The sequence below is a fragment of the Cygnus olor genome, chromosome 24 (assembly GCF_009769625.2).
Source record: "Cygnus olor isolate bCygOlo1 chromosome 24, bCygOlo1.pri.v2, whole genome shotgun sequence".
NCBI lineage: Eukaryota > Metazoa > Chordata > Aves > Anseriformes > Anatidae > Cygnus > Cygnus olor.
The window spans coordinates 4,693,203-4,713,315 of NC_049192.1; the positions used below are offsets into that span (position 1 = coordinate 4,693,203).

Sequence of the window (20,113 nt, forward strand, 5' to 3'; positions counted from 1 at the left end):
GGGGAATGGACATTAGAAGTGGTTGGAGATCTGAGGGACTTTGAGCCCATCAGACACCACAGGGGAACGAAGAGCTGTTGGAGGAACCTGCTCCAAGCTGGGCAGGGGGATCTCCCACTCAGCTCCACCAGCCATAGTGCTGAGAGTGATGGGGAGGTGATTAGAGCTGATGAAAATCAAAGGGATAATCTGCTTTTATGTGCATGGCTGGGTAAGATAAAAGAAACGCTTGGACTGAGTGCTCTCCCCAAGTCAGAGTACAGGCAACCCTTTACTGGTCACTCTCCATCAGGGAATGCTTTTGAAAAGGAATAAATAGAAAATCTTACAGCTCCTGCAGTCGGCCCAGCGTCCTAATAGCCCCAGGGAATTCCAACAGCTCATTGTAGTTTAGATCCCTGAAAGACAGAGAAGGGAAAAACATTCATTAATATTGCTGTAGGAACTCAGCTGAGTGTATCTGTGCTTTGAAGGCATGGAAACTTGGTCGTTAAGCATGGGAGACAGGTTTTTCCTACTGCACTGATCCAGCCACTGCCTGGAAATCAACTCTCACGCATTCCTGCTGCAGGACTGTTCTCTGCTAGGAGCACTGTCAGGCGAGAGCCAGCCCAAGCCGTGGCTGCTGCCGGGCTGCTGCCAAATGGATTCCTTTCCCCCAAGTCTCTCAGTGCCCAGAGCTGGACAATGCCACAGCTTCACATCTCCAGAGTGCCCTGTTCCCCTGTCCCAGGGTCTCACCCCCACACACTGTGGCCATGAGTAATTTTTCCTGCCTTTCCAGGTCAAAATGGGATGTTAGGAAGAACAAGCAACACAAGAACAGCTTCAGCTCAGCTCTGCTAAAGGGCTTTCGCTGGGTGTTGAGGGGAGCAGGGACCTGCAGAGCAAGGGGCAATTCCCTTGGCACTTATCCTGGGGATCCCATAGCTCCCTGCCACTGGGACATGCTGAGGTCCAGGTCTTCTGATTGCTGAGGTGAACCCCATATTGGAAACCGTGAGCCAAATGTGGAAGCGATGTGGAAGAGAGATTGACAATTCTGGGTGCTATATAATAAATTAAATAAAATATATATTTGATATAGTTGGTCACAATGACAAGTGCAGAGCTTGGCAACCAGAATCAGAGAATCACGGAATCATTTAGAATGGAAAAGTCCTTCAAGATCACCAAGTCCAACCACCAACCTGACCTACTGAGTCCCGTCACTAATCCATGTCACTCACTGCCATGTTCACACATATCTTAAATACCTCCAGGACTCCACCATCTCCCTGGGTAGCCCATTCCAATGCCTGACCACCCTCTGCGTGAAGAAATTCTTCCCGATGTCCAAGCTAATCCTCCCTGGTGCCACCTGAGGCTGTTGCCTCACATTCTATCACTTGCTTTCCAGTCCCTTCACAGCTTCGCTGCTTTTCTCTACACACACTCAATGACCATGTAGTGAGGGGCCCCAAACTGAGGGCAATATTGGAAGTGAGGTTCAGACACTTGCCCAGTTCTGACAATGGTCAGGAAACCTGTGGCCTTCTTGCTGCCAACTGGATTCCTTTCCCCCAAGTCTCTCAGTGCCCAGAGCTGGACAATGCTCCTGCTTCACACCTCCAGAGTGCCTTGTTCCCCTCTCCCAGGGTCCACTAGCTTCTGTTCAGCTCCCCCAGGGCTGTTTCTGCCAGGCAGCTTTCCAGGCACCCTTCCCCACGCCTGCCCCGTGCGTGGGTTGGTGCGCCCCAAGCGCAGACCCCGTACTTGCCCTTGTTGAACACCACACAGCTGGATGTGGCCCAGCTACCCGGCCTGGTCAGGTCCCCCTGCAGAACCCTGCTGCCCTCCAGCAGGCCATCAGTCCTGCCCAACTGGGGGTCATTAAAACCTCCTGAGGTGCAGCGATCCCCTCATCCTCACTGATAACATGTGAAACAAAACTGGCCCCAGGCCTGAGCCCTGAGGAACATCAGGAACGGGCTGGCACCTGCAGGAAATTATTCATTTGAGCTTCAGGGCACCACTAGCAGCTGGGGAGGATCAGGCCTCTGGAGGCACCCATCCTGTTGTTGAGTAGAGGGAGCCTGGGGTGGCCGGCAGAGGTTCAGACGTGCAGTGTTCCTCCTCTAGCAGGCCTGATGGAGAGGCAGGTCCAGCTGAAATGGGACCATTTGACCCTCTGCTGGTCATCCCACAGACCAGGACATTGAAGCCTGAAAGCCATGTGACTACTTCCTCCTTGCATGAAACTCACCGAGTTTTAAGTGGTAGATACTTTGGAACATGAGGGTAATTACTGGCTCCTGGAGATTACTGTATAATTACACTTAATGGACCTCAAAGTAATTACCATGTAACCTGGATTGTGGTTTACAGAACAGAAATAACCATACATTTACACGGCAATGAGTTGCTGCCCAATTACCTTGTAATTCTCAACCTCTGGGCCCAGGCATGGTAATTACATTATGATCTCTCTTGGCCCCCCTCTCTCTTACATGGTCTTCTCCTTTACCCGCATCCTTGCATGCGAATTACTCTACAGCACCGTCTCCGCTTTGCCCGGTAGGTATTTACACAGTAAATCATCCCAGTTAGTCTCTCCAAATTGGTCTTCCTTTGTGCGTTCCAGGACTCCAGGCTGATAGCACTTACTCCATATTTTTTTTCTGGTTTTATTTCCTGTCTTGTCACTCCCTGACAAATATTCCCTAGGATGTGAGATTGGCCTGGGTGGGTTTTATTCTATGCAGCCCTGAAAAGGTCCATATCAGACCTTGTTGCTGGATTCCCTCTGCAGCCCAGGGGACGAGGCAGGTCCTATTACTGCAGGGTTTGTCTCTGCACACCCAGGAGCTTTTCTCTCCTCCAGCCAGAGGGAGTCTGGCTGCCTGCACTGCACGTGTGGATTTGAGCAAATGAACCAGGAGGACCTTTAGGTCTGTAGGACCTAAACCTCAAATGGAAGGATCTGGAAAAGGTTCAAATAGTCTAATAATTGCAGTCAGCAGGAGAGGGTGACAGACAAGACCTCCCAGCCCTGTCCAACCTCCAATGTGATGGCAGAGCCCCAGCACATGCAGAGCTGTGTCCCCAGGGCCCAGGAGCAAACCAGGAGCAAGGTGTCCCCTCCTCAAGCCTCATCCCCTCTATTAGATATGAGAGGTCCACACCTCCTAAAGAGCTTGCTCTGGCACACTCAGTTTTCATCTGGGTCCCAATGGATCAGTGTTTTTTTTTCCAGTTTCCTCTGCTTGAGTCCAAAACGATCTGCCTAAGAACAGCCTAACACATGGCTGCTCATAGACCTCACTGTTTGCAAGATGCACACAGCTCATTGTCTGCTGCTTGGCTGCTCTGAGCCAGTAACTTTCTGTTGTACCTGCCAGGTGTCCATCACTCACCTCGTGTACACGCTCTTGTGCCAGGGCAAGGCTTTTGCAAAAAGCTTCAGCCAAAGCACAGAGAGGCACAGGAATGGGTTTACAAAGAGAGCAAGTGATTGGAAGTGCAGAGAGGACACTGCTGGGCGTTTTGAAAGCATCAGTCAAAGCCCATTAATGTTCACATCACTGCACTGAATGAAATCAGAGGGCATTAGCAGCCTAAACTGACTGACAGTCTCAAATCTCTATCTGCGCATAAGATGCTTAATACCTTTAAAAGTCTCACCCTAGAGGGACTTTCCAAGGTTACAGGGAGGTTTCACAGCAGCGCAGGAAGCTGCAGAGGTTACTTAAGGCTGGGTGTGTGCCTGCACCGCTTGCCCAACTTTCTGTAACACAACCTGGGGCTCTGGGACAGGCCTGGGTGATGCCAAGGGACTGACCCCAGGGAGGAGGCAGCGTGAGCCCTGTCCCCAGATGACCCTCAGCCCACCTCTGCAGCATCGCCGATGCTGCGAGAAGCTCCATGCCGGGGCCCGGGGTTGAGTTTCTCCCCAGCAATACCCGACGTGTCTGTGAGCAGCCGACAGATGGAAAGTATTGCCCAACAAAGATGAGGCTTGGCTCACCTGTGATTCACTAACAGAAAAAGAGTTAGATCCGTAACCAATATTATTTACAAGGAATAATTCAGCATGCTGTAATATTTGCTCCTGTCTTTCTCTAGAAATGCATTTCCTTTCCAGCCCGTGTCTCTTCCAGGCAGGCTGTTCTTTCATCAGCAGATGAACATTTTGTTTGTACCACGGTGTGTGTGCAAGTACGTACAGGACCAATTCTTCCTGAGTGAACACACACCTTTTCCCAGCCCTGGCAGCATCCCCAGGCCTCCCTCCCCCCCGTGTTTGACAGATACAAAGAGCATTGTGTTAAGCAGCTCCCTCTGGGTAAAAAAGCTGTCGCTAACTTCTGGCATATGCTGGGCTTGTTGGAAAGTGGAAATGCAACCAGGTGTAGTCATGCCACTTCAGCCTGGCTGCCAGCAACCCCAGTCTGTTTAGGAGAGACAATGTGCCCGTGCTCGCTCCTGCCAGTGCTTCCTGGTTTTCGGGGCGATGAGCTCCCTCCTGGAAAACAAACCTGACTGTCCTCATTAACAACTCCCCGCAGTGTTGCTCGCAGCCGACTGCTCCTGATCTGCGCGCTGCTCACACTGCCCTGGCTTGCCTCCAGTGCTGCAGATTTTGGGGATTTCAGCTGGCTGGGGGAGGCTGGACAAAGCAGGTACCCGTGGAGCTCCCCAGGCTTCAGCTCTTCCCTGCGGTGGGACAGCTCTTCCCAAAAACCCAAACCGAAGGCAGCAAACAAGGTTGGCTTCCCTGTCCCTCCCTCTTCCTACCCAGAGCTTGAATCAGGCTCTGGGTCAGATAATGGCCTAGAAATGGTCCTACCTGTCCCTACAGGGAGGTGGCAGATGGTGGTGGCAGTGGGGAGCTCCACGGGCTCAGGAGGTTTCTGCTTGTTTAGTGAAACTCAGTCCTTGGGTCTTTCTGCAGACATCTGAGGCGAGCAGGACTGCATCCAGCCCAGACGCTGCTCCTCTCCACCTGCTCTCCCATGAGGAACACGCCCCAGTCAGTGTCATCTCCAAACCCTTTTCAGGGGCTGGGTCGATATGGAAAATGGATGGGGTGTAGAAACCACCTCCAAGTGTTCGCTGCCTCTCTCTTACCTTATCTGAGCTGCTTTGGCAATGCTTTGCTGGTCCCAGCTCCGTGCTCAGGCACTTTCGTGTCTGACATGGGGAAAGCTGCAAAAAGCCAAACCTGCCACCAGGTGACACTATCCCCCCTATCTGCTGTGGCAGATGGGCTGGGGTGGACTTGGGCTGGCCAGGGAGGCCTCTAGGCCCAAGGGAGCTGGAGCTGGCTCTGAGGAGGTCTTCAGCTGCTCCGGCTCTGGGGTCTGCCCCAGGACTGTGGGACACTGCGTATGGGGTGTCCTGGCTGTGGGGTGCAACGCTTGTTGGCACATCTAGGAGAGCGGATCCCCTGCCAGCATTGCATGGTGGAAGGATGACAATGTGCCACAGCCATCTTCATGCCGAAACAATTGGGAAACCTCATAAAACTGTACATAGAAAAAAAAAAAAAAGAAGTAATGGCCAGAGCATTAGGAAGGGAGTTTTGTCCATTATCAAAGGCTTTTGGAAGCAAAGTCACCCGGCCAAGAAGTTCAGAAATGATGTGCAAGAGAAAGGACTATAAAAAATCACTTTCCTTAGTTGTGCTCCAAGTTACCAGCTCCAGGCATCGCAGTGGGATCTCAGAAGGAGTCTTGTCTGTTCTTCTAGTCAAAATGAAAACCTCTTAAAGGTCACCCGGTCTGCCCGAGACACAATGAACTGGCTGGCTTTCCATTGTTGTTATTTCTAGAGTGAGCCTATAGCTTCATATTTGGACGATCTTAACCAACCCTGTTGCTTATTTAGAAATAAAAGTAAATTGACATCAAAGGCACAGTTATTTTGGGCTTTAACTGCCAGGGTGATTTGAAGCTGACAACATGCAGCCTGGAACTATTAATATCTTCAATCGGGCCAAAAAGAGAGAAGGAGGGGAAAGAGTCTCAGGTCAATTTTCTGCCTGTTAGGGGCTATTAGTGGTTCCACACAGGAAGCCCCCAAAAAAATAAAAAATTATATAGTACTATAAATTCTTCCATAAGCCACAAAACACCACAAATTTGCAGCTAATAAACCTGAAGATGCAATAAGATTAGAAGCTGGAGATGGGACATTTGCTGACTATTTCAGTCCCACTGCAGGTTGCTGCCAGTAGTTTGAGATGTTACCGTGGTGCCCTGGAGAGACACTTTGTGCAGCCTCCGGTAAGGACTTGCATTTCCACCTGTCCTGCACTGGCATCTCACCAAGCTACCAGTAAATGTAATTACCACTGCCGCTAGTCGTGCTGGTTGCTGTGGCCAAATCAAGCACTGGAAATGATTTAATTGGTAGTCTTAAAGCCCAAGGGGGCTGTCGTGGCCATTTAGTTTGACCTCTTGCCTGCCACCAGCCAGCCAGCCTTACGCAGATGCATTATATCAAGGTCATGGCTTGTGGTCGAGCTTGAGATGAGAAGAGCTGCCTGTTTAGTCTGGACTATGGAAAGGCAGTGAAAATGGGGTGTCTGGGAAGCTGCACACCCTTGGCTGGCTCCTGCACCTTCAGCTGATGCTGTCCCATGACTGAGGAGGTTTAAGAACACAGTTATGCCTCCCCAGCTCTGATGTTATAAACACACAAGGTGGATTTTGGAGTGTTGAGGGGTATTTATCTGCTTGCTGAACCCTGACAATTTTTTTTTATGTGCTTGGTGTCCGATATATTGATGGTCCCACAAGGATCAGGGGAGGTGCATCCTGCCCATGGTGCCTGCACATCTCTGGAAACCTGGGCCAGGTCCAGACATGGCTGATGGATCTAGTGTAGGGTCTGCATACTGCACTGCACGCTCCCCTGAACCCATGGGGTGCAGCATCTCCTTCTGGTGCCTCTGACTGGAGCCTGTGCTGACTGGGGCTGCTCACCAAACCTACGGACCTGCCGGTAACAACACCATTCAGGGCCATATTTCTCTTACGTAGCATCACCGTAAACCCCGTACCCTTCACGGAGACTTCCAAGAGGGGCCTGGCCAAGGGTGCACAGTGGAGAGAAATGGACTATTGTGGGAGTCATCTGCTGGGGTCAGTGCTTTCACCGGGAAAACCAATCATATTCTAGAAATGCCCGTTTTAGCAAATTTTAAGGAGTACACAGGCTTTGCTGGTGAACTGCAAAGTTTGTGGGTGTCCCAAAGGAGCAGAGATGGGCCCCACACTGCGAGAAGTTTGGCAGGTACCAGCAGTACCCGACTTCTGCCAGAAGCAAGTAGCAACCTCTGTACAAGGATTTCTGCTGATACCCTGGCCTGGAAACATCCCAGCCTCTCACTTACATGGTGCTGCACCACTTTACAGGGTTTACTGGCACTGAAAGCTCTACTGCTGGGGCGTGGGGGACCTGTCTGTAGGTCCTGCCTTGTACGTCTGCAGCTGCCAGTCCTTCCTCGCACAGCTCTGTTCCCCATTTAAAAATGCAGCGGTGCCCAGAATGTGTCTGTTCCAAGCAGTATTTCTGTCTGTTCTCTAACTGATGAAGGTACCGAATTAAATATGTTTTCAATTCTGTTTGATTTATTTAACAAGGTTGAAATAAGCCTTTGAGAGCAGGATCTCGTGGGGGGTCCTGGGAGCACAAGCGCTGCCATGAACATATCATTTACAAGACACAAAAGGAGCTGACCGCAGAGCGGAGCAGCGGGGACCTCGGTCGTTCAGATGCACAGACAATAACCATGGAGCTGATGACTCAGGCAGGGGAGGCACGGAGAAGGCTGCTGCACTTGGCCACGCAGGGGAAGAAGCAGGCGGGAGAAAGCCTGCTCTACAGCAGTGTTTCTGAACTGCGCTGCGGGAAGGATGCTGGGGACCCCCACCTATCCCCAGGTGCAGAAGCGGTGGGTCCCGGCCCCCTGTAGTGTGCTGGTGTTGGGAGAAGGGAGCAGGGGTGCGGGCAGAGCTTCTGTGCATCAGCACATCCATGGTGAAAGCATGCCCGCAGCTCGCCTCCGCTGCCCTCTTTGCTGCCTGCAGTGCCTGCTCCTCCCTTCCACGGGCAAGCAATTCGCTCTCATGTTTCTGGAGGCAGAGGCATCCCTCCTCCGGCACTGCTCTGCCTCAGCTGCTCTGCGAAAGGCAGCACCCAGGCTGCATCCGAGGGGAAGGCTTCAAGCAAAATAATGCCTGAGGAGCCACAGGAGTTGGGGACAGGTCACAGCACGCGTGTCTGGACACCCAAAGGTTGGAGGTTTGGGGAGACCCGGTGCTGTATGCCATTGCAAGATAGCCTCAGGGATGGGGGAGCCTGCAGGGTGCAAGAGGGGCAATGTGAGGACTTGGTGGGAAAGGGAGAGCAAGTAGAATTCTGGGAAGGGGATGAGCCTTGCAGCAGAGCCATAACCTATGGAAAAATGCAGTGACGTGGGGGGGCTTCACTCCCTGATTTTTCTTTTTAGTTTTCCAGAATGTCCTGTCTGCATGAGGCCAGGTTCTGCCAAAGCTCAGAGTCAGGTCAGAAGGTACAGATTCAGAGCCTGAGCTGCTCAGTGAGGCAGTCCAGGCTCCTACTTTTGGGAGAGGATATGCAGCAAACAGGGACCGGTTGGTCCAAGGGGACCACAGAAGGGAAGGGGCTGATCCCTGTGCTCCCAGGCGGTGGTTAGCGAAATTGCCAATTCAGTTTTACAGAAGATTTTGCCTGTGTGGAAAAGTCACCTTCCATTTATGCAGTGATCAGAGCAGGCAACGTACCTCGTAGCCATTTTTGGACCAGGCACAGACCCATGCAATGGGGTCCCTGAGCTGTGCTCCCTCCCTGCAAAAACCCACCTGCACCCTTCCTTTCTCCGTCCCCTGCAGTCGGGTCTGCAGGCTCTGCTAAAGTCCCCTTCCTCCTCCGGCGGAGCAGGATGCGACCATAGGGCCGGGCTGCCCCTGAGGTGCTGCTCGGGGCCCCACACTGACCCACAGTGGGGATGGAGCACCAGGAGCAGAGCTCAGGGCAGCACACAGGGCATCCTCAAGGAGTCTAAGCCATCAGATGCTTTGGGACAGCGCAGACTGGGATTAGTGTCAGGAGACTGCACAAAAAAGGTTAAAACATGCTGATGGAGCCAAACCCCACTTGAAAAGCAAGGTAGCACTTGGCAGACTATTTTCCAGGAGAACAGCAAGGCCTGCCCAGCCCTAAAGGGTTAAACGATCCCTGTATGAGCTGCGGTGGAGATATTTCCCATTTCCTTCCTCCTGCCTTCATCGCCCGAGGTGTACTTTATATTAATTTTTTTTTTCCTTCCATAGAAAATCCAGCTCTCCAGAGGAGTCAGTAGGTTCCAGCTCTGCTCTGCATTTACAGACTCGACTAATTACCCGGATAATAGGGCAGCGCGCTGCGAAAGCCTGTGGTAAGGGCATTTCCTGTGAGGCAAGGTTAGGCAGATAAAACGCCTGGAGCCAGAGGGTTTTGGATTCAGCCCTTCTGGGAGACGTTTTTAATTTATTAGCCCTATTTTTTAAAAATAAATTAAAAGGTTTTTAAATGAATGAAGATTTGCTCCTTCCAAGTGATTTATCTCCTTTGTCTGACTGGTGGAGGAGCTGGCAGGGTGTGGACGGGAGGGGGAAGTGGGAACGACTGGGAGCACTGGGAACAGTGGGAGCGACGGGGTCAGCTCAGGCGGAGGAGAGGAGCCAGGGCTGCGGGGCCTCTCTCAGCCACTTCCCCCACCACGTCCCCATCCGAGATGGGCCACAGATGCATCGGCAGTCAGGGGAGCAGCACTCTGGGGGCAAATTGCTGCTATTTAGGGCAGAGCCTGGAGGCCCTCAGCATTTTGGGCTGGTCCTGGGGAGCAGCTGTTCATTTCCCATTCCTGCCTCTGTCCCGGGAGCCACCAAAGCCCTGCTGTGGGGTGGGGAGAGGGGACAGAGCCAGGACACATCCCTCCCTCTGCCAGCATCAGGGTCTTGTTGGCTGCGTGTGTCAGGGCAGTGAGGAGCCCTGGCCCTGTTTTCGGTTCAGCCCATGCTCCATGCATGTAGGGGACCCGGCCATGTCCCCAGGCAGTACCGCTGGGAGAGCCATAGCTCTTATTTTTCATCTCTCCCTTGCTGCCTCGCTGGTGGTTGGAGCTAGGGCTTGGGGGCCAGCTCTGAAATCCAGCCTCCACGTTTTGATGCCCTCCCCATGGCTCTCCTCGAAGTACTGGATATATTCAGGTGTGTCTCAGGTCACCTGCCCCTTCCATCCCTTCACCCTGCGGAGGGCAGTGACTTGGGGCACGGCCATCTGGAGGTGCTTTGTGCATCCACCTTCCCTTCCAGGACTGCTCCATGAAAAAATTATGTTCCAGGGAAGCGGATGGCTAGCTAATTAGGTTCAACATTATCATAACTGATCTAATGAGGTCTGAGTCAGTTCTGCAAGGCATGGAGAATCCAGGGCGGATTTGATGCAATTATTCATCAGCCTTTAGACTGGCTGCAAAGCTCAAGGACCTTATAAAAGTAGTCAGCTTTCGGGCTAAGCTGTTAAGGAAGAAACCCGGGCACAAAGTCATTGTCAGCGTGGAAATTCATGTCACAGGAGTTCCCCCATGAGAAATACTGTCTTGATGCAGTGTTGGGGAACTCAGCTCGTGTATTAGCACCATACAGGCCTCTGGATGGCATTTTCCCTTGCTGCTGCTCTAAAAACAAACCTGTTCTCCCCCCTGCCCTGTTTCCTCAGATCCGAGAGTGCAAAGACTGAATGTTTGCAAAAATCAACCTCTGCCATTGCAGCGACACTGCTGGCCGCAGTAAACTTCTCTTTGCAGGCAACTTTTCCTTGAACATCCCCACTTACCAAGCTTATGCTACAGAACAGGTACAATCTAATCCCCCTCCCCTAACCCCTGCATTGTTAAAGGTTGAGAAATTAAGGCCCAAATGATCAGGAAATATAAAAGTTAAGATCCTCCCATCCAAGCAGCTGGAAGCCAGTTATGCTGCCTGATGTTTTATAGCACACATTAAACAGCGTAAGGAGAAATACATTACAGGGCAGGTTTTACAAGGCAAAGCCGGAACAACGAGGCAAAGTGAAGAGCAGCAGGACTGGACTCTCAGCTTTTGGCGTGCTTTGCTTCTGCTTAGAAAAGCTCGTCTTTCCCTTTGGCTTTTTTTCCTCTTTTATGTCACCTCCCCACTCCTCACCCAAAACCACCCAAAGCCCTCTTGGTGTCCCACTGTGGTGGTCCTCAAGCTCAGAGAGCAACCAGCTGATGGAAATTCCCCTCTGGGCATGCCTATGGGTTACGGTTGTCACTTTCTTGGTATTTAAATCTCTGTTCCCAGCTGGCTCTGCTCTGCATCTCCTGTGGGCACCCCAGAGCTCACGCTATATTTAAAGGGTGAGTCCATTACCCAAAGGGACTACAGGAGGAACGTGTCATGTAAGGATGTTAGCACTCTGATTTACTCCGTGTCTTTTGGAGAAGGCTGAAAAATGCCAAGTATCACCCTGTTTGGCCACCTAACACCTGGCTGCATGGCTTGGCCACGCTTGGAGTTTCTTCCTGCAGCCCTGCAGGGTGGTTCTCTGTCATCTCTCAGGCTTATGGGAACCGGTGAGGGAATCTCACTGGTTTTCAAGGCTGTTTCGAAACCCTATTGGGAAGCTGGCCAGAGGTGCTCTGACTTGCTTCCAGCCTGCCTGCCCAGGTTTCCTTCCCAGGGCGATGAGGCTGGGGGGACTGGTGAACAGCCAGATCTCGCCCTGACAGAAGATTTTCCTGGAGCTGCTTTCTCCAGCAATGTGCTGGTGTTTGATCCGTTGAGACCTGGCGAGCGCTGCACATTCAGCACCATCTCCCTGCCCCTCAATATCTCTTCTCCTCCCTTCATTAGCATGGAAAACACAGAGCTGTTCTTGCTCTGTATGTGGCAGAGTCTGCTGTTCAGTTGTGCATGTTATCTGCACAGGAAAGATGAAGTCCTTCATCTGCCTTTACTTTACATCTTTCTAGACTTGCTGTCCTCCTAAAATATAACAGCCAAGCCATCTCCATGAACAGAGATGCTCAGCTGGGACCTGATTTTGCACAAGCCAGGTAGGCATCTGGTGTGGTTGTGCATAGGCAGCTTGCACACTGCTGCAACCTGCATGGAGCAGTGGGTGCTGTTCCTCCTAAAGTTTTGCCTGCATTTGTTAAAATAGACGTTTCTCTGTCTAGCTGAATATGAAGAGAAACATTTCCCTTAGGGGAACAGAGGTTTCTGCACCTAAAACTTTGTATGCTTTTCTGAACCCCCCAAGAACAATTCTTTCCTCTCAACTCCTACAGTTCTTCAACTATTGTGCCTGGATTATAATCAGCATTTGGCCACAAACACTCATTTTAGGAACCCTGGAGATGTTTCTGTCTTCACCAAATCTTGCCATCCTGCTGCCTTCCAGGAGGTAACGCCCACGGGGTAACTGGGAGCTCAGTTTGGCCTGCACAAGCCAAGAAAATGTGCTAAGTGCTGTCAACAGAATGTAATCATAATCTGAATTAAAGGGCATGTGCAGGAGACTGTAATAGTCTCCACATGCACAGGAGCTGGGAGGTGGTAGGTAGATGCAGCTCTAGCAGTGTGGCTGCGTTGATGCAGCCAAATATTTTTTGCCACAGATCTTGGCCAGCTTCAGACAGCAGGGCCAAAATCCCCAGGGTGCCGAGGCTTAATGCAGGGCTGGCTCCGTTGGGGGACAATGTGTTCCTCAAAGAGCAGGGACTTGAGCTACTTGCTGGCCTGGAGGTGAGAACTCGATGCTCAGGCTACGAGGAGTAAAAGACATCTCTCTCTCTTTAAGACATTCCTTCAGTGTGATCAGATGGGGAAGAGAGCCTGGAGATCTCGACACAGCACTGCCCTTGCATCCTCAAGGAGGATGGGGCATGGGGGATACTACATGAACACGTCAGGGCCATCAGAGCCTGAATGCAGGTGCTGGGCAATAGTCAAGCAAAGCCCTGCTCCAAAGGGGACAAACCCTGAAGGTCAAGCACTCCCAGGGCTCTCTGGTCAGCAGGGCAGGACTTGCAGTGCTGCAGCCCAGCTGGAGCAGTGGAGAGCCCCGTCCTCGCAGTGTCTGCAGTCCTGTTCCTGTGGGGTCTGAGAGCAAGGTGGGAATGCTGAGGTCCCCTGAGCGCTGAGGGAACCATGTCAGATGGACAAGAGGCAAAGAAAGCATTACAGCAGGAACAGAGGGGAAGAAAGGGAAAATGAGCTTTCAGTGCAGGTGTCCATGTAAGCTGAATTATCTCCCAGGACAGTGGAAGCCCTTTAGTCTTTCCTGCAGTAAATAAGGGGCCAGGTTTTTCTCTGTGGCTCTGTTGTGCTTGGGATGGGCAGCGGGGTGGCTTCAACCACCTTGGCTGCAGAATAAATTTACCCTGATGCAGACTGCTATGTTGCTGCATGGGCTACAGCCCAAACAGGGTTTCCATTCATCAGTGAGTCTCCTCCTCCCTCCTGCAACCTGCCCACCCTTGTCCTGCCTGGATAACATAACTCTGCCCTCATGCATTTGCCCGAACCCACCAGAAATTCTCAGGGAGCAAGCCAAGCTCGCACAGTGACGGGGCAGCCCCGCTGGCCTCCAGGAGAGCCCATCCAGCCTCCCTGCCCGCTCCATCCCCAGCCTCCTTCCTGGCACTGCTGAGCCTCTCCCCAGCCGAGCCCTTCTGGGTGGCCCCAGGATGTGCCAGTCTGAGCGCGAGAGACAATGCGTGTCATGGGCCTGCCCGAGGAGTGCGTCTGGGGACCGAGAGCCTGTCTGCTGCTTCCCGTCTCCCCCGCTCGCTGCTGCTGGCGCTGTGCTCGGCACAGAAGGGCCCTGCCTCCTTGAATGGCACTTGAATGCTGGGAAGCGTCACCCCTCTTTTTGCCGTGACCCAGACCCCCTAGTTCTCCCTGGCAAGGAGAGCAGGCCTCGCTGACCCCAAGGCCTGCATGAAGGGACATGTTTCTGCACAATTGAAGGCAACAGGCGCCTCCTCCAGTCCTACAGAGCTTTGATTTATTTACTTTCTTGTTTGTGTTTCCTCCTAGGCCAATGCACGGCATATGAGACCCAAGCAATTCATACCGCCGTCAAAGACAGTGTGTGTGCAAGGCAAGGACGTCAGATTTAAGTGTCCGTGGGCTCAGGGTCACCCGTCTGCTGCAAATGAAGATGTATCCTGGAGGAGAGTTCATTCCTGCTTCCCACCCTCTGTGGTTCCAGACAGATTTCCTACCCAGCCATGCCAAGAACACGGTGAAGTCAGCTGGCTCCCTGTGGTGCCATGAGGCCATCTCAGAGAGACATTCCATAGATCCCCACAAATTTTAACAGCCTTGAACTCAAGCCACCCCCGCATTTTGGTGGCCTCAGGTGTTCTGGAGGCTTTGGGACCGTGTGTGAGTGGTGGTGGTGGGGGACACGCTGAGCAAGGCATACGTGCAAGTTCTCTGGGTTGCACCAGCACTAAAATTGTTTCCACAGCTTCAGAGCCCCCACCCAGCCTCCCACCCATGCTGACCCCTCTGCAGCAGCAGCACAAACACGGGCAGAAAGGCTGCCCTGCCACCACCCCGGGCACGATGAAGAGCAAATGTGCAGTGGGAGCTGACCCAGAGCGGTGGGGCTTTCCTGCAGGCTGTGCTGGAGGCAGCCGAGACCTCGCTGGGGCATGGTGGAGCTGAAAGGGGCTCACGAACACACACTGCACCCTGTTATTGGGCAGGGACAGAGCACACCGGGGGTGAACACGCGCAGAGAGGACAAGAGGTGACTCACAGGGTTTCCAAGTTGTGCAGCCCGTCGAAGCCGTTGGCTCCCAGGCGTTGGATCCGGTTGTTGTGCAGGTGCCTGCGGACAAAGCAGAGATAGTCAGGTGAGATGTAAGATGACCTTTTGCTGCCAACCTGAGGTACAGGGACAAGCTGAGCGTGGCCTGGGCTGGGATGATGAGGGGTTTTATAAGGTCTCCTCTCCTGCCTCATCAGACACAAGCCAGGTGTAATAGTGCTGGAGCAGCTACCAAGCTCCCATTTCTCCCAGGAAATCCAGGCTGACATAAGAGACCTCCACTTTCACAGCCACTGGGTGACCTTGGATGAACATGCTTAAACAAGAAGTTTCAAGAAACACTAAATCTCACCTTACATTGCTACCAACCCTGCTGTGTGCTGTGTGACTTCACCAGTCGTTTGTGGGCACTGGGTGCTATCTAAGGACAGAGTCATATTTGGACTCCTCGGAGCCTTAATAGCAGCAAGAAGGCCTTGAGTTTAAAATCATCCTGTTAGTCACAGTTTATTATCTTTCCTTATATATATATATATATATATGCTGCCTGTTCCTGGATCAGCTCCAGTTTGATTGCAATGAAAGTTATCTTTAGTTTAATGCTTCTAAGTGTCTGGCTGGAGTGCCAGGGCCATGCAACAGGCCAATGCACATTCTCTACAGTAAGACAGATTTTTTTCCCTGTGCCCCTTCTTCCTCGTGCTACATGCCATGAACATCTCATGCTTAGGGGCTCTGGAGCTCCCTGCCTTAATGCTGGTGCTGGGGGCCTGCTGGCTCGAAAAGCCGCCTGTGGTATTTTTGCCTTGGAGGCTCCATGGGTGATGAGTTCTCCTGGATTCTCATCTGCTAGGTTTTCTGTTTCCACAGGCCTCCTACTCCCGTGTCTGTTTTTTGGCAAATCCAAGATCTTCATTCCTGGATTCTTCCTCTGGGTTGTCAGAGACTGCGTGCGCGCATCAGCGTGCTTGAGCCACCTGGGTTCCTTTACAGCTGGTGGGCGCCGCATGGCTGCCTGTGCATCTCCCTCTGAAATCTCACTCTAGGGCACCTTGAAATCTGTGCGGGAAGGTATTGTGAGCAGCCTGGGGAAAGTCTGATGAAAAACAGGACACGACAAGCCACGGCTGCCCAGCCTGCACTTCCAGCGAGGGCTGTGTTGTGTGGAGGAATGCCCACCAAGGAGGTAAGGTCCTCCTCTTTGGTCTCCATCAGGGTATGTTTCCCCATCAGTTCGTTTTACAGTCCATGTTCTCCTTTAAGACAGAGCAATATGTGGTTAATTTTCTGCCACACCACTTGCCTGTGGGGTCCTTTTCTCCTTTGCCCACGCGCGGGGATGCACCAGGCTTCATCCAACACTGCTGCCTCCTTCCAAGAGCCTGGGGGAGGCTCCACACTGGCAGGTGGATCAATGACTTTTTCGTTATTTGCTGCTTGATCTAAATCTGTCTCAGCTTGAAAAATCTCTCACTCCACCTGGATTCAAGTGTGAACTGTTTGGCTGAGCACACACAGCTCCCACTGCCAAATATTCTGGGGTAAAACAGGAGGGAGCTGGGAGTGGAGGAACAGCCAGGCTCTAGGGCAGTTTGGTAGGGGCTTGCAAAACACTGCAGTTCAGAAACCAGCCCAAGACGGATGTTTGTCGTTGGGATGAGAACATGCAAACATTTCGGAGGAAGGGGAAGGGAGGGGAAAGATCTGTGATAAAATATGTTTGCTCCTTTGAGCAAACAGGGAAAAAGAAAAGGAAGTTATGTGCAAGAAAACTTGGATTGCCTGTGACTCTTAGGGGAGAAAAGAGGCTGAATCTTACAGGAGAAATTCTCTTTGTCATAAGAAAAGAAGTTCAAGTCCAGACGGTTTCCTCTATCAAGTTTTATGGGATAGCTTCAGATCATGTTGCCCTTACTTCACTTGGCACTTCCAGCGCAAGATGATGCCAGTCACTTGGGTCCCTTTGCACACTGGATCCAGCATTTGGCAAATTGAGGCTTTGGATCTGGAGTCGCTCTCTCTAATCACAGCAAGAGGTACCACAGGAACCTCTGGCCCCATACCTCTGCCTGCAGTGAGGGAACAGCGTGAGGAGAAAGGAAATGCTGAGTGCTGGAGAAGATGTGAGCTCCCTGGAGCTTTGTTGGGGTGGTACAGCAGGCCGTCCTGCCTAAGCTGGGCATGCTGAGCAGCTCAGTCTGACTACTATTGCTCAAGTCAGTCATGGAGAGAGAATAGAAAAGCAACCACCTGCTGTGTTTATATTTGGCTCTAATGTGCTTTGTTTGGAGGCAGAGTAATGAAAATCATCAGAAGGGTGTTCTTTGTTGGTGAGAAAATTATGAGCAACCAAAAAAGAGAGTTATAAGAAAAATTGCTGTCCAAGCTTAATAGAGTTGTTACCCAACCACATGGCAATAATAGAAACAAGCAAGTTTGAATGCAATATAAACTGGAAAGGTAAACACTTGAAAAGACATTCTTTTCTTCCATCCTGCCTTTTTTTTTTTTTTTTCTTTCTCCAGTGGTAAACACATTTTAACAAGTGGAATTGCAACATCTCCAATGTTTGTCAATTTGAGCTCAGCCCACACAACGTTATATTCTGCCCTGTAAATTACAGCTGGTATGATAGCAGCTTGAGATATTTGGTTCTGGGCTATAAACAACCATCGCATGATGCAAAAACATGAGAAGTCTTTAAGGCCCTCCTGTTCCCATGGAGCTAGTATCCACCACTGTCCTATCCTTGCTCCTATCAGCAAGCATTAAGGTCTCTGTATCTTCCTTTTCTGGTCAGTACCACAGAGGGGAGTTAATCAACCATCAGTTAATAATCAGTCATGGCGATCATCCATGAAAGTGGCTTTGCCCAGGAAGAAGCAGGACAGTCACTGCTCTTTTGTAGGCTGGCATACAGACTGGCTGTGTGTTCCAGCTATGCATCTCCATTGAAAAACAGTGGTCTCATCGCAAAAGCCATCGTCTTGGTGGCCTCTGGCAGGATGGCAGAGAAATTGCTCCATGTGCTCCTGCAGCAGCATGAATGCCACCATGCCCCTGAAGTGGGTTAGCTCCTCTGCTGCGCCAGGTGAAGCCATGCTCTGCCTTGCTCAAAACCAGCACAAATTACAGTAAAAGCAGAATAACAAATAGCCATAATCCCCAGGACAGGCTAGAGGGAGACACTTCATCCTGGTTGGTCTCTTCGAGAAACACTCCAGAAAGAAATACCTACAAGACTTATTTGTGCCCCCCCCCCCCCCCCCCCCCCCCAATGCACAGCAGTTTCTAGAAGGAAGGTTTGCTGCCCTTGGCAACATTTTTTTTTTTTTCACAATATGAGCTTAAAATGAGGTTATCCCAAATCATTCCTGCAAAACTCCTAGTAGACTTTGTTTCGTTTTCATTTCATTTCCCTTTCAATATGTTTTTTCAGTGCGTTAAGAAAATCTGAGGAACAGTTTTGTGCTGAACTGTGAGACAGCCCAGCACATGCAACAGCAGTACAAGCTCCATGTGTGGAAATGCCACCTCCAAGGGGACAGGGCAACTCCATCATTTTTCTTACACACAAGGGAAAAACAGTTTGAGCTAACATGCTAAATACTGCTTCAATAAAAGCGTTTGCCTGCATAAATGAGAGAATATGGAAAGGGATATTGTAGCTGAGTAGTGCAGTGGTGAAACCAGCTCTAGAAGGCTAAATGTGCTTCTAGTATCCACACTGTAAGCTGGATGTTGATAATTTGGAATGGGTGCAGAGAAGAGCAATAAAAATGATCCAAGGGCTGGGAAAAACTAGGATGGAGATTTAGAGAACTCAATCTGTTCAGCTTATTAAAAGTAAGATCAAGGGAATGAGTGTAGCATAATGTATAGGATCCTTCCTGGTTAGAAAATGGGTACTAAAATGGTTCTGTGATTTAGTGGAGAATAGAATAATAAGAACAAATGTCTGAAGTCAAAGCCAAAGAAAATTCAAATGGGAAATATGAGCTTTTTCTTTTTTTTTGTTAACACTAAGGATGATTAACCACTGGAACAAACTACAAAGAGAAGTGGTGGATTCTCCATTGCTTTCATTTCTAATGACTTCATTTTTTCATCTTAAAAAAAAAAGACAAATGCAAACATTCTCCATCGGTTATTTGCATTAGATGATTTTGAACCTAGTTCAAATCTGACTTGATGTGAATCTTCCCACTGTGCCAGCCATTGCCATGACGAATTTCCAGATCTATTGTGGCAAAGCTGTCTTTTTTCCTCAATTTGGCCATGGATAAGTAGAGAAATCTAAATCATAAATGGTGCAAATTCCCATGGATTATTCCTGACAGTGAAGGGCCAGCATTAGAGCTGTCTGGCAAAGAACAGAGATCGATCAGAAGTGACACTGTTGGGCGTGCACTGGAGTGCAATTCATTTCTTCCTCAAGTACTGGAGGAAGAAACTCACTTTTCCCAAGGCAGCTCGCTCGGTCCTCAGAGAGAAAAGGCACTTTTGCAAATTAAAAGGCCCACGAATGGGACCCAGATGTTCCAGGCAATATTGTTCTTAGTAATAATGAATTGCACATGCCTGGCACTCCCCACCAACCCCGAGGTTCTTTCAGAGAGGGACTTGTTAACCCCCTTGTACAGGTGAAGGCGGAGGCTCAGCCCTGCACTGAGCTGACACGCTGGGCTTTGTCCTGCTGGGGAGCTCTGTGTTCTGCCGGTTCCTAAGCTGCCACCCGAAGTTACCGGTTCCCAGCACCTCCGGAAAGCAGGGATGAGATGTTTGACATCTGCTCCCTGGCACAGAGGGCACTGAAAATGAGGGGGCCCTTTTGAAAGCTTTGCCCAGAAAAATGCCAGATCAAGGACTGAAAGAGGATTGCAAACCCAGGCATCCTGGAAATTGGTTTCCTCCTCTAGTCGCTATTTAGTGCTGTTAGAGATAGAGCTGCATCGTGTCCTTACATAATAAAAACTGTAAGAGAGAAGTTCTGCTAGAATTTGCTTCATTTGGTGACCTCAGATCTCAGCAAACGCAGCTGGAAGGTCTTGCTGGGTGGCCTAAGAGGGAAGCACTCATGGCTGAGTTCCTTGTCCTTGACAGTAAAACATCAGCTAAAATTCAGGCTTCATGAATGTAAGATGATGTAGAAGAGGGAAAATAGTGTTATACAAACATACACACTAACAGCCTCTTAAATATCTACAGGAAAGAGCTCTTGCTGTTCAGTAGCTGTCAAATAAGCAAACCA

At 50.7% G+C, this 20,113-nt stretch overlaps 1 protein-coding gene across 3 annotated transcripts in view; it reads right to left on the reverse strand.

Moving 5' to 3' along the window:
- LGR6 (leucine rich repeat containing G protein-coupled receptor 6) overlaps positions 1-20,113 on the reverse strand; it is a 137,606-nt gene that overhangs the window by 22,542 nt on the left and 94,951 nt on the right. For all 3 annotated transcript variants that reach the window (XM_040535507.1, XM_040535506.1, XM_040535508.1), the window contains 2 exons: positions 14,851-14,922; positions 330-398 (listed from right to left, as the gene is read on the reverse strand). In XM_040535507.1, the coding sequence (XP_040391441.1) occupies positions 330-398; positions 14,851-14,922 (141 nt within the window). The remainder of the gene's footprint in view (positions 1-329; positions 399-14,850; positions 14,923-20,113) is intronic.